Genomic DNA, 12,202 nt, shown 5'->3' with positions numbered 1-12,202 from the left:
TTGTGCTGTAAGATTCTATGATCAATGCTGTAATTGCTAACTGTGCTCTCCTTACTTGCGCTCAAGTTTAGCAAGCTGTAAAATGCATATCGCTGCAGAATTCACCTCAAAGTCCCTTTCCCAGACGCATGTTACAAAGATTTACAGCAAAGGCATCCTTGAAACACAACTGTTTTGTTTTTAAATGGATAATGTTGGAGAAATATATAGGAGAAGCTAGGATTGTTCTCCTTTAGAGCAGAGAAGGTTAAGGGGGGAATTCAGTCGAGGTATTTAAAATCCTGAGCGGCTTTGATAGAGCGAGCAGGGAAAAACTTTTCCCTCTGGTTACCGACCAACTTGCTAGAGGTCACAGATTTAAAATAATTGGCAAAAGAACTAGAGGGGCAATGAGGAGAAACTCTTTCACACAGAGGGTTGTTATGACCTGGAGAATGCTGTGAGCTTCTATGCTATTTTTATGCAATGTATGAAACCATCTCCGAAGGCCTGTTACTGTATTGTATAGATATAAGTTGTGTAAATTAATAAAACTTGAGTTACCATTCAGAGAATGACACAGCACCAGCGGAGGCCATTGGCTTGACCCGGCAGCTACCATCGTACTCCAGTTTGTGACCATGCGCGGTGAGAGTCGTGGCGACGTTGTGTACAGGACATTGTAATTCTGTTCTAAATCTTTTGCTTTTTTTGAAACAGACCCCTGGCCTACAGCACACTCGCTGATCTGGTGCATCATGTCCGTCAGCACCTACCCCTGAATGACCTGGCCCTCGCCGTTCAGCTATTTGCCAAGAATATCGATGATGAATCACTGCCCAGCAGCATCCAGACAATGTCGTGCAAGCTCCTGCTGAACCTGGTGGATTGCATTCGCTCAAAAAGCGAGCAGGAGAATGGCAATGGAAGAGATATTCTCATGAGAATGTTGGAGGTACACTGAACAGTCATTGCCGTGCAAATTTCTAATGTTGCTGTTATACGCTGCTGTACGATAGCAATGGGAAAAATAAGAGCCACATGTGTGACTCTAAAAAAGAGACTGAATTATGTCTGCTTGTCCTGGTCCGGTTATCCCCTACCCTGCTTTGCCTGAAGTCTGCAGTTAATCTTCACTCTCCGCGTTGCTCCACAGGAGTATATTCAAAATGTTGCGTCTGCGCACAGTTCCTGGCAACGTTGTCTGTTCTATAAATTCCTGTGTCCACATTTCTAATGGGAGCAGGCTGTGTGAACTTGTCAGGCTGCAATGACACCCTCCTGCTAGTGGTGGTGCTCCAAAGCCTCAGTTTTGCCCCTCCGAGCTCCTCGGCCTGTATTGCAGAAAAGCCCCTCTGCTTCCCAAATTGCTGTATGTAACATTGTCTATTTGACTATATGTAAATGTAAATTATAATTAAGGAAAGAATGCTCAATTTTAAAGCGGGGACTGTGAGCCCGGGTCCAATAATAAGCAATTACATAAGAACATAAGAAATAGGAGCAGGAGTCGGCCATTTGGCCCCTCGAGCCTGCTCCGCCATTCAATAAGATCATGGCTGATCTGATCATGGACTCAGCTCCACTTCCCTGCCCACTCCCCATAACCCTTTACTCCCTTATTGCTCAAAAATCTGTCTATATTTAAGGCGGAGATATTCAATGACCCAGCCTCCACGGCTCTCTGGGGCAGAGAATTCCACAGATTTGCAACCCTCAGAGAAGAAATTCCTCCTCATCTCAGTTTTAAATGGGAGTCACCAGAATAAGGGGCCAATGTCCCCTAGTTTTAGTTTCCCTTATGAGTGGAAATATCCTCTCTGCATCCACCTTGTCAAGCCCCCTCATTATCTTAGATGTTTCGATAAGGTCACCTCTCATTCTTCTGAACTCCAGTGAGTATAGGCCCAACCTACTCAACTTATCTTCATAAGTCAACTCCCTCATCTCTGAAATCAACCTAGTGAACCTTCTCTGAACAGCCTCCAATGCAAATAATCCTTCCTTAAATACAGAGACCAAAAATGTACACAGTACTCCAGGTGTGGCCTCACCAATACCCTGTACAGTTGTAGCAGAACTTCTCTGCTTTTATACTGTATCCCCCTTGCAATAAAGGCCAACATTCCATTTGCCTTCCTGATTACTTGCTGAACCTGCATACCAACTTTGTGTTTCATGCATAAGGACCCCCCAGGTCCCTCTGCACTAAGTGAGACAGCAGGATTCATTTCTTAACTCCCTTCCCCATTCCAGGTGCTGCGCCTTTGAGTTTAGCTATCTACTTTTGGGAGGTACTGACAAGTCTTTTGTCTTGGAAGTGCGATTGAAATGGCTGTTGTAACTTTTCTTTTCACTCATGGAGTTGATCAGCTGTCAGCAAGGTGGGATTTCTGTTAATTAGCGCCCTGGGTGGGGGGAAATAAGCAAGATTTTCACTTTCCCATTTCTGCCTTGATTCCAGGTCTTTGTGCTGAAGTTTCACACCATTTCTCGCTATCAATTGTCCACCATCTTTAAGAAGTGCAAACCGCAGTCCGAACTGGCGGCCACAGATGCCCCCATTGCGGCAGCCCAAGCGACTCCGACCTCATCTGTTCCTCCTCCAGTCCCACCGATGCCCACCCTCCCCGCACCAGCCTTGGACAAACACGGGGACAAAGACAAAGAGGAGAAGCAGACGTTCCAAGTGTCTGACTGTCGAAGCTTGGTGAAGACGTTGGTTTGTGGTGTGAAGACAATTACATGGGGCATAACCTCGTGCAAAGCACCTGGAGGTAAGAGACTGATACTCGGTGGTGCTTATTCTCTTGCTGTTTCATCTCCGTCTAACGCTGTATTACACACACATCTGCAACATTTAAATGTTTCCTCACCAATCATTCATTTGTCTTGTGCACCCCCACCCTGAGATGTCTGCACTCCTCTACATCTGCCCTCTTGAGCAGCCCTGATTATAATCGCTCCACTCAGCTGCCTGGGCCTCAAGTTCTGGAACTCTCTCCCTAAGCCTCTCCGCCTCTCTACCTCTCTCTACCTCCTTTAAGACTTTCCTTAAAACCTACCTCTTTGACCAAACTTTTGGTCATCTGCCGTACCTTGTGTGGCTCGGTGTCTGATAGTTCCTGTGGAAGAGCCTTTGAATGTTTTACTATATTAATGGCACTGTATAGAGGCAAGTGACTTTTTTATTCTTTCAAGTGGTCAGTTTTAGAAAGATTCAGCTGACATTTGGATATTCACGTCGGACATCAAATGTGGGGGCGCGGAGAAGTGAAGGTTTGCTCTGTAAACACGAGAAATTGTGCGATGGACCTCTGTACCACATGTCAGCGAGTAGCACTGCTGAACATTTTTAAACCTGTATGCAGTCATTGAATAAAACCGTGTAAAAAATGCTTAAACGGTTTAAGAGCAATGCCACACGAGATCCACGAATGTATTAAAAAGGTCATGTGTGTGAGGTCATTAAGTGCAGTCTTAAAAGATCATCTTTTCTTCTGCTTCTCAGAGGCCTCGTTTATTCCAAACAAACAGTTACAGCCCAAAGAAACACAAATTTACATCAAGCTGGTTAAATATGCAATGCAGGCCTTGGATATATACCAGGTACAGTATTGGCGCTATAGCGGTGTTTTGTGCATTTTGATGTCTGTCTATCAGTAATGTGCGAATGGCTGCCTGCCTCTCTGTCACGTCGTCGCCTCGTTCGGGTGACCCAGTGCCTCGAAGCCCAGACAGCTCTGTCCGGTTTTTTGGTTAGACCTGTTTACAGTGTGTGGGGCTGGGTGTTTGGAAATGATCGTTGCCAGTGCTGTTGCTTCATTGGTGAATAAATCCTAAACCAAAACACCAAACTCTGCTGGTATCAACAACTTGAAACGGATGCTGATCAGTGGGAGTGTGGGATTAAACTTTACCTGTAGTTCAACCACTGCCTCTCCCCCTCCCCCCCCCCCCCACCACCACACCGAGGATCCATGCTGTACCCAGACATGGTCCTTGCAGACAAAAAGCTTCAACGCTCTCCCTGTTTCTTCATGTAAACTAATGTCCTCTTTGCTTTTTAGTCTTCTGGCCTCCCCCCCCCCCCCCCCCCCCCCCGGGGTACAGCCCTCATCTTCGCTCCCTTAATTCCAGGGGTCGCAGACATGAATGGTGGACAACTGGTTTAGACATTCATCACCAGGTCTAGCTGGATCACATAAAGCATTATTGGGCCCTGCTCTCATCTGCCAACACTGCTCACTATTCCAGAATCATTCTGGAATGCAAAGATAACCCCTAGCTTTTCTCTACTGCTAACCATCTTCTTAAACCCCTCTCCGCAGCCTCCACCACCCTCACCTCCAACAGCAAGTGTGAGGAGCTCATGGACTTTGTCTCTAAGATTGAGACCATTTGATCAGCTGCCTCTGCCTCTTCCCTTCCTTTCCCTCGCCCACTGGGCCACGCTTCCTCTAAGGATCCCCCCCTGCCCTAGCCCTGAACTCGCATCTTTCTCTAGTTTCTCTCCGATCTCCCCTCATGACCTTTGCAAGCTCATCCTGTCCATGAGACCCACTTCCTGCTCCCTTGACCCTATTCCCACCAAACTGCTGACCACCCAACTTCCTTTTCTGGCTCCCATGTTAGCCGACATTGTTAACAGTTCTCTCCTCAGATACTGTCCCCCTCTCCCTCAAATCTGCAGCCATCAACCCTCTCAAAAAAACCAACCCTTGATCCCTCCGTCCTTGCAAACTACTCCCCCATCTCCAACCTCCCTTTCCTCTCAAGTCCTTGAATGTGTTATCGCTTCCCAAATCCATGCCCCTCTTTCCCGGGATTCCATATTTAAATCCCTCCAATCCGGTTCCCACCCCTGCCACAGTACAGAAACGGCCCTCAAAAAAAAGTCACAGATGACATCCTGTGACAGTGACAAAGGTAAGCTATCCCTCCTGGTCTTTCTTGACCTGTCTGCAGCCTTTGACACAGTTGACCACTCTATCCTCCTCCAACGCCTCTCCACTATCATCCAGCTAAGTGGGACTGCACTCGCCTGGTTCCATTCTTATCTATCTAATCATAGCCAGCAAATCGTTATTTCCAACAGTAGATTTCTGATTGGTCCCCTTGGAGGACATAGCACAGTTTCTCTGGAATGTGTAATTAGAACCGCCCTGTCTAAGTAATCAATTAGCTTGCAAAGTGTAATTTGAGCCTTTCTGAGTGCCAGACTCCAGACAGAACAGAGCTCACATGGAACAGGCGGGGCTTACCCTCGTGGATTAAGACCTTCTCCCACCCACCAAACCAATTCCTAACTTTCCTCCTACACCCAGAGTTTCAGACCTTTTCCCTCTCCAACAAGATCTTTACCCTAACTGTCCCAAGATTCTGACCTCCTCTTCCCCGCCCAAGTTCCTGACTTTCCGCCCCCAGGTTCCTGATCATCTTTCTTCCTGCCTCAATAAGTTTCTGATCTTCCCAACACCCCCCCCCCCCCCCCCCCCCCCCCACCCCCAAAATAGCTGGGGCATTGTGAGGAGGTCACAGATTGTTAACAGGTTTATTGGGTATGAAGTGAATAGTGACCGTGTTGTGACTTCCTGATTTCATCCAGTCCAACGATGTCACTTACCCCCCACACACACACCGAGCTTTCCGAGAAATCAACCAGGTATAGCGGGAGGAGAGGGAGAATGTGGTGTGGGTGTAAAGGGGGTGGGGGATGGAAGAATATAATCCTCTTACCATCTGGATCACGTTCTCGCTCTCAACTCTCCTTTAGACCTGGATCACATTCTTCCCCCGTCTCCACTGTGCTCGCCATGCTCTTTATTCCTCTACCTTTCATTTGCAATCGTCACTTTCTGTGAAATGCTAATCCTTGAGACGTTGATATTTAAAGGAATATACCAGGCTAAGGTTATTTAATGGTCTTTGCAGTCATTATGATGTGATTTTTAAACTAGTATTTCAATCATTCTAAGTGTCTGACTTACGTAAAAATATATAGAATTTTAAAATATTTTTATTATTCAAAATATTTGGTTTGCGATCTCTTTTTTAAAAAAAAAAATGATTCTTTGTCTCCCAAAAGTCTGTTTGAAAAGTATTCCTTGAAGATCATCTCTGCAGCTTGAATCCCCAACTTAGAGATGCTTGAAGATTGACGTGAGCTTGGAGGGTGGGGAGAGTAGGTGGCTGGGATTTAGTGGTCGGACACTGAGCCCTGGGGTCTCCGTTGGCGGGGAGTTACCCGATGAAGGCATCCACAAGTTTGAGCAATTTTCAGATACTTCAGTAAAAACATTCGAAATGTTGAAGCAGTAATTGTGCAATACAACTTAACTTGGGCATATTCCTTTGCGATCTTTAAACAATGCGGATACTGTGATTAATGAACCGTTTAAAATGCACACAGCTGGATACTCCAGTGCAATCCACCATTTTACTCGAGGTTGCATCGCAGAGGAATGTTCATCGGGAACTATGGGGGTTGGGGGAGTAAATCCAGCAGATGCTTACTTTAACCTGTAACGGTTTTGAACCAATCCCTGGCTTTAGGTGCAAATCGCTGGGAATGGGCAAACGTACATTCGAGTGGCCAATTGCCAGACGGTGAGGATGAAGGAAGAGAAGGAGGTGTTGGAGCATTTTGCTGGTGTTTTCACGATGATGAATCCTCTGACATTTAAAGAGATATTTCAAACAACTGTACCATACATGGTGGAAAGGATTTCGAAGAACTATGCGCTTCAGGTAGCAGCTGTTTTTATGTGCTTTTTTTTAATGAAGATTTAGTGATGCATCAACTACTGCCATGCAAGGATTTTTTTTATCCAGTAAAGAGGACCGAATTTAAGCTAAAACAAGCAAAATACTGCAGATGTTGGAAATCTGAAATATAAACACAACATGCTGGAAATACTCAGCGGGTCAGGCAGCATCTGTGGAGAGAGAAACAGAGTTAATGTTTCAGGTCGATGACCCTTCGTCTATATTTAAAGAATTTAAACTTATATAATTTTGGCGAGAATTTGTTGGAATTTATTTTCTAAATGCAGAGAGGATCTTGACCTTGGAGCCTTTGAACCCAGGGGCTCTAGATCATTCCAACCCCCTGACAGATGCAGCTAATTTCAGGCCTCGTGATGTGGCTGGGTTTGCACATTTTCGGTTCATACACTGAGCTGCTGAAACAACCCTAATATTACAGTGGAGTCCAAGAGGGACCAGTGGAAAAACATTGCTGTACGGAGACTCTGATGGTCGCACTCACCCGCTCTTTCCCCTTCACCCTGAAATTGTTTTCTTTTTAAGTATGTATCCAATTCTCTTCATCCTTTATCTTCAAGTTATGAATATACTAGGTCTACTTTCCCTAGTGTTTAGAAGAATGAGAGGTGATCTCATTGAAATATACAAAATTCTTAAAGGGCTTGACAGTGTAGATGCTGAGAGGCTGTTTCCTGGGCTGGGGAGTCAAGGACCAGGGGGCACAGTCTCAGAATCAGGGGTCAGCCATTTAGGACGGGGATGAGGAGAAATTTCTTCACTCAGAGTTGTGAATCTTCGGAATTCTCTACCCCAGGGGGTTGTGGAGGCTCAGTTGAGTATACTCAAGACCGAGAGCGATACATGTTTTGGAATCAAGGGATATAGGGATCGGGTGAAAAAGTGGAGTTGAGGTCGATGATCAGCCATGATCTTATTGAATGGCGGAGCAGGCTCGAGGGGCCGAATGGCCGACTCCTGCTCCTAATTCTTGTGTTCTTATCCGTGTTTGAGGATTTAAAAAAAATTACAGTTAGTGCCACATGCTAAAATTGTTTTATATATTCCCTATTCTGTTTCCCCCCAGTGCTTATTGTGGATTGTAATGAGGTGTCCCAGAACTAAATGGGCCAAAGTCAGGGTTACAAAATGACCTTAGTTAATCAGTAGCCACTGTTGTACCCTGTATAGGGCAATCTCAGCTTTACTGTCTGTGCTGGGTGTTGTCTTTCTTGAGGCTTCGTTGACTTTGACCTGTGCAACTAACCCCATCTCCGCGCTGACCAATGTGATCTAGTCTCTGCTGGCCTGCTGCTAAATTTCTCCGTGCTGTTGACTTGCTAATTAAAAGGTGTGCAGAGCGCGTTAGAATCATAGAACCAGAGAAATTTACAGCATGGAAGGAGGCCATTTCGGCCCATCGTGTCCGCACCGGCCGACAAAGAGCTATTCAGCCTAATCCCACTTTCCTGCTCTTGGTCCTTAGCCCTGTAGGTTGCGGCACTTCAAGTGCACATCCAAGTTCTTTTTAAATGTGAGGGTTTCTGCCTCTACCACCCTTTCAGGCAGTGAGTTCCAGACAACCTCCACCCTCTGGGTGAAGACATTTCCACTCACATCTCCTCTAAACCTCCTACCAATTACTTTAAATCTATGCCCCCTGGTTGTTCTGTGCTGGCTGTTTAGTGTTGACCACAATTGTGTGTATTTTTATATTTTGACAGTGTAATTGCAACATGAAATTTTGCTTTCTGAGGTCCTAAGATTCCTCATTATTTTTTGTTAACTGTATTCTTGATTCACTGTCTGCTTCAGATTGTGGCCAACTCGTTCTTGGCGAACCCTTCTACCTCTGCTCTGTTCGCTACAATTCTGGTGGAATATCTACTGGACCGGCTTCCAGAAATGGGCTCCAATGTTGAGCTCTCCAATCTCTATCTCAAGCTGTTCAAACTGGTGTTCGGCTCAGTGTCTCTGTTCGCTGCCGAAAATGAACAGATGCTGAAGGTAAGGACGAGGCACAGAAGGGCATGGGGCGGGGGGTGGATCGTAAATTTTCTCAGTTGTGCCTACGGTGCTCGGCGAGTGTCGTGTTTTCACAATACCAGGCTAGTGTTTTATGACTGCTTTAGGTAGTGCAGCTGATTGGGTGAGATGAAGAGTGGTGGGAGGAGACTCACATTGAGCAGAAACATAGAAAATAGGAGCAGTAGTAGGCCATTCGGCCCTTCGAGTCTGCACCGCCATTCAATATGATCATGGCTGATCCTCTATCTCAACACCATATTCCCGCTTTTTCCCCATACCTCTTGATGTCTTTTGTGTCTAGAAATCGCGCTCTCTCCCTCTTAAATATATTCAGTGACTTGGCCTCCACAGCCTTCGGTGGTAGAGAATTCCACAGGTTCACCACCTCTGAGTGAAAACATTTCTCCTCATCTCAGTCCTAAATTTCCTACCCTGTATCCTGAGACTGTGACCCCTTGTTCTAGACTTCCCAGCCCCGGGGAAACATCCTCCCCGCATCCAGTCTGTCCAACCCCGTCAGAATTTTATACGTTTCAATGAGATCCCCTCTCATTCATCTAAACTCTAGTGAATACAGGCCTAGTCCACCCAATCTCTTCTCATACGACAGTCCTGCCATCCTAGGAATCGGTCTGGCCATAGAAATGGGCTGAATAGCCTGTTTCTGTGCTCTCGGTTCTGTGTAATTCTAATTCTTTAGGAAAGAAGCTGGCAGAACTCGGCAAGAATTCAGCAGCACCTGGGCTAAAAGGAATGGCTCTTGGTTTAATTTTGATTTTGAAATCTCCCCCAATCGTGGGCCAGTTCGATCCGAATAAACAAATAGAATCCAGTTGAAGTGTCTGGCTTTAAGCTCATGATTGCTGTCGGGTTAGGCCACCTGACAAGTGAGAGATACCTATTCCAGCTGCTTAAATAACTTCCTTTGTTGGAATGCTTCAGTTCTCAAACTACCCGAGTATTCTTTCAATGTTTTTAAACTTTGGGTGCAGTTAAAAGAATCAAGAAATAAAGTAAGCTTTAGCTTGTGTTGCAGGTGCTGGGAGTGATATGTGAGAAAGAACTTGATATTTATATAGGAACAGGACTCGGCCATTTAACCCCTTCCGCCATTCAGTGAGATCGTGGCTGATCTGTGACCTAACTCCATATACCCGCCTTTGGCCCATATCCCTTACTATCTTTGGTTAACAAAAATCTATCAATCTCGGATTTAAAATTAACAATTGACCCAGCATCAACTGCCATTTGCGGAATGGAGTGCCAAACCCTGTGTGTGTAGAAGTGTTTCTTAATGTCACTCCTGAAAGGCCTGGCTCTAATTTTTAGATTATGTCCTCTAAGTCCCAGAATCCCCAACCAACGGAAATAGTTAAAAAAAATTCATTCACAGGATGTGGGCATCCCTGCAAGGCCGGCATTTATTGCCCATCCCTAATTGCCCCTTGAGAAGGTGGTGGTGAGCCGCCTTCTTGAACCGCTGCAGCCCGTGTGGTGAAGGTGCTCCCACAGTGCTGTTAGGGAGGGAGTTCCAGAATTTTGACCCAGTGACGATGAAGTGTTCCCATGCACCTGCTGCCCTTGTCCTTCTAGGTGGTAGAGGTCGTGGGTTTGGGAGTTGCTGCCGAAGAAGCCTTGGCGAGTTGCTGCAGTGCATCTTGTAGATGGTACACACTGCAGCCACGGTGCGCCGGTGGTGGAGGGAGTGAATGTTGAAGGTGGTGGATGGGGTGCCGATCAAGCGGGCTGCTTTGTCCTGGATGGTGTCGAGCTTGTTGAGTGTTGTTGGAGCTGCACCCATCCAGGCAAGTGGAGAGTATTCCATCGCACTCCTGACTTGTGCCTTGTAGATGGTGGCAAGGCTTTGGGGAGTCGGTTTCTCTCTATATACCCTATCGGTTCCCCTTAATATCTTGTAAACTTTGAACAAATCACCTCTTAATCTTCTAAATTCCAGGGATTACGACCCTAGTTTGTGTAATCTCTCCTCGTAATTTAATCCCTGGATTCAGGGTATTATTTTAGTAAATATAGTGCATTATCAGCTCCTCAGTATCCCAGAGCCCTACACAAACAGCCAGCCACACGTGTTTAGTTAGTCACTGTTGTTATGTCGACCAATCTGGGTTTTCAGTTGTTTTCCTCTTTCCTCCCCTTCCAGTAATTGCCCTAAATGCTGCTTATAGTTCAAAACCCTTGTATGATTTTTGCAATGTCTTTGCGTGTGAAAATATATTCGACTTTGACTGATGGAAATGATGTGATGGTTTTGAAATGTGGCTTTTCTTGGTGATTAATGGTTTAACATCTAATTTTGCTCTGTGAAGGTCACTTTAAAACATTATATTCAAAAACTCCATTCCTTTGTTCTACCCTGTCAGAAAATTCAAGGTCGAGTGAATTTAATGAGCTATAACAGCAATTTAAATGTTTGGATTCTTTTGCCTCTGTTAATCTTGCTTCACTAGTTTAGGGAATAGCTGCTTAAACCTTTTAGTCACTGAATAAAGAGTCTCTAATGTGAATATGACAGTATTCCCTTTTTTAAGAAAAAAGTTCTAAACAAATTTCTATTTAATTTTGCAAATCATCTCCAATTTTTCCATTAAAGTAACTTTAACCATGAGAACAACGGGCCATGTTTCCTTGAGCAATGGTGTGAAATCAGATGGGGTGGAGAGTTGTGCATATTGTGATGCACAAGGTATCGCATTGTGTGAGACAGGCTGGATGGACCAGAGGGACTTTACCTGTCCGCCATTGTTCATATGATGTTACTTCATTATTTACTGCAGTTCCCTGCACTGTTTCACCTTCACGTCAGCCACTTTTAGTAGTTACCATTTCAGTAGTTCAGAGTTCAGATTTATCTTCCTTTCATGTAATTAAGTTTTTAAAAAGAACCCATGAATACCAGTTAAATGTACCAATTTCTGCAAGAGGTTGCATTTCTTGCTGTTAGTTGAATGCAGAATGTGAATGCTTCAAATCCGGTGTATCTCAATTTCTTTTGAGCCGAGTGATTTGGCTGACATGACAGTTGCCGTAGGTTGTGAACGGCTTTCGACAACCAAATGACAATTGAATAATTTAGTCGGAAAGGCTCATACTTGGGGCTTTGAGGCCTTTCACCAGAAGGAGGAAGAGGGAGGTTAGATTTATTTTCCCCGCACAAAGCATTATTAGAACTTGGGAATGCATTACTGCTGTTGAGACCTAAACCATAGCCTCATTTAAAGGGAATTGGATAAGCATTCAAACTAGAAAAGGGATATGGGGAAGGGGCGAGTGAGTGGGATTGGAGTATATACTCCAGTTGAAAAGCAGAGATTGATGCAAAGTGCTGAATGCCCTCCTGTGCTATGATTGCTGCGCTCATGTAATTTTGAACCAGTCGCACATTGCAACATGGATTCTGAATAGAAGTGTT

At 45.1% G+C, this 12,202-nt stretch overlaps 1 protein-coding gene across 1 annotated transcript in view; it reads left to right on the top strand.

Annotated features, from left to right (window-relative positions):
- Window positions 1–12,202, top strand: part of trrap (transformation/transcription domain-associated protein) — a 236,575-nt gene that overhangs the window by 28,691 nt on the left and 195,682 nt on the right. Inside the window, exons 13-17 of the mRNA XM_070901735.1 lie at window positions 700–934; window positions 2,444–2,756; window positions 3,491–3,588; window positions 6,535–6,729; window positions 8,560–8,751. Of these exons, the coding sequence (XP_070757836.1) occupies window positions 700–934; window positions 2,444–2,756; window positions 3,491–3,588; window positions 6,535–6,729; window positions 8,560–8,751 (1,033 nt within the window). The remainder of the gene's footprint in view (window positions 1–699; window positions 935–2,443; window positions 2,757–3,490; window positions 3,589–6,534; window positions 6,730–8,559; window positions 8,752–12,202) is intronic.

Source organism: Pristiophorus japonicus, chromosome 15 (genome assembly GCF_044704955.1).
Source record: "Pristiophorus japonicus isolate sPriJap1 chromosome 15, sPriJap1.hap1, whole genome shotgun sequence".
NCBI lineage: Eukaryota > Metazoa > Chordata > Chondrichthyes > Pristiophoridae > Pristiophorus > Pristiophorus japonicus.
This window is presented reverse-complemented; position numbering and strand designations above follow the sequence as displayed.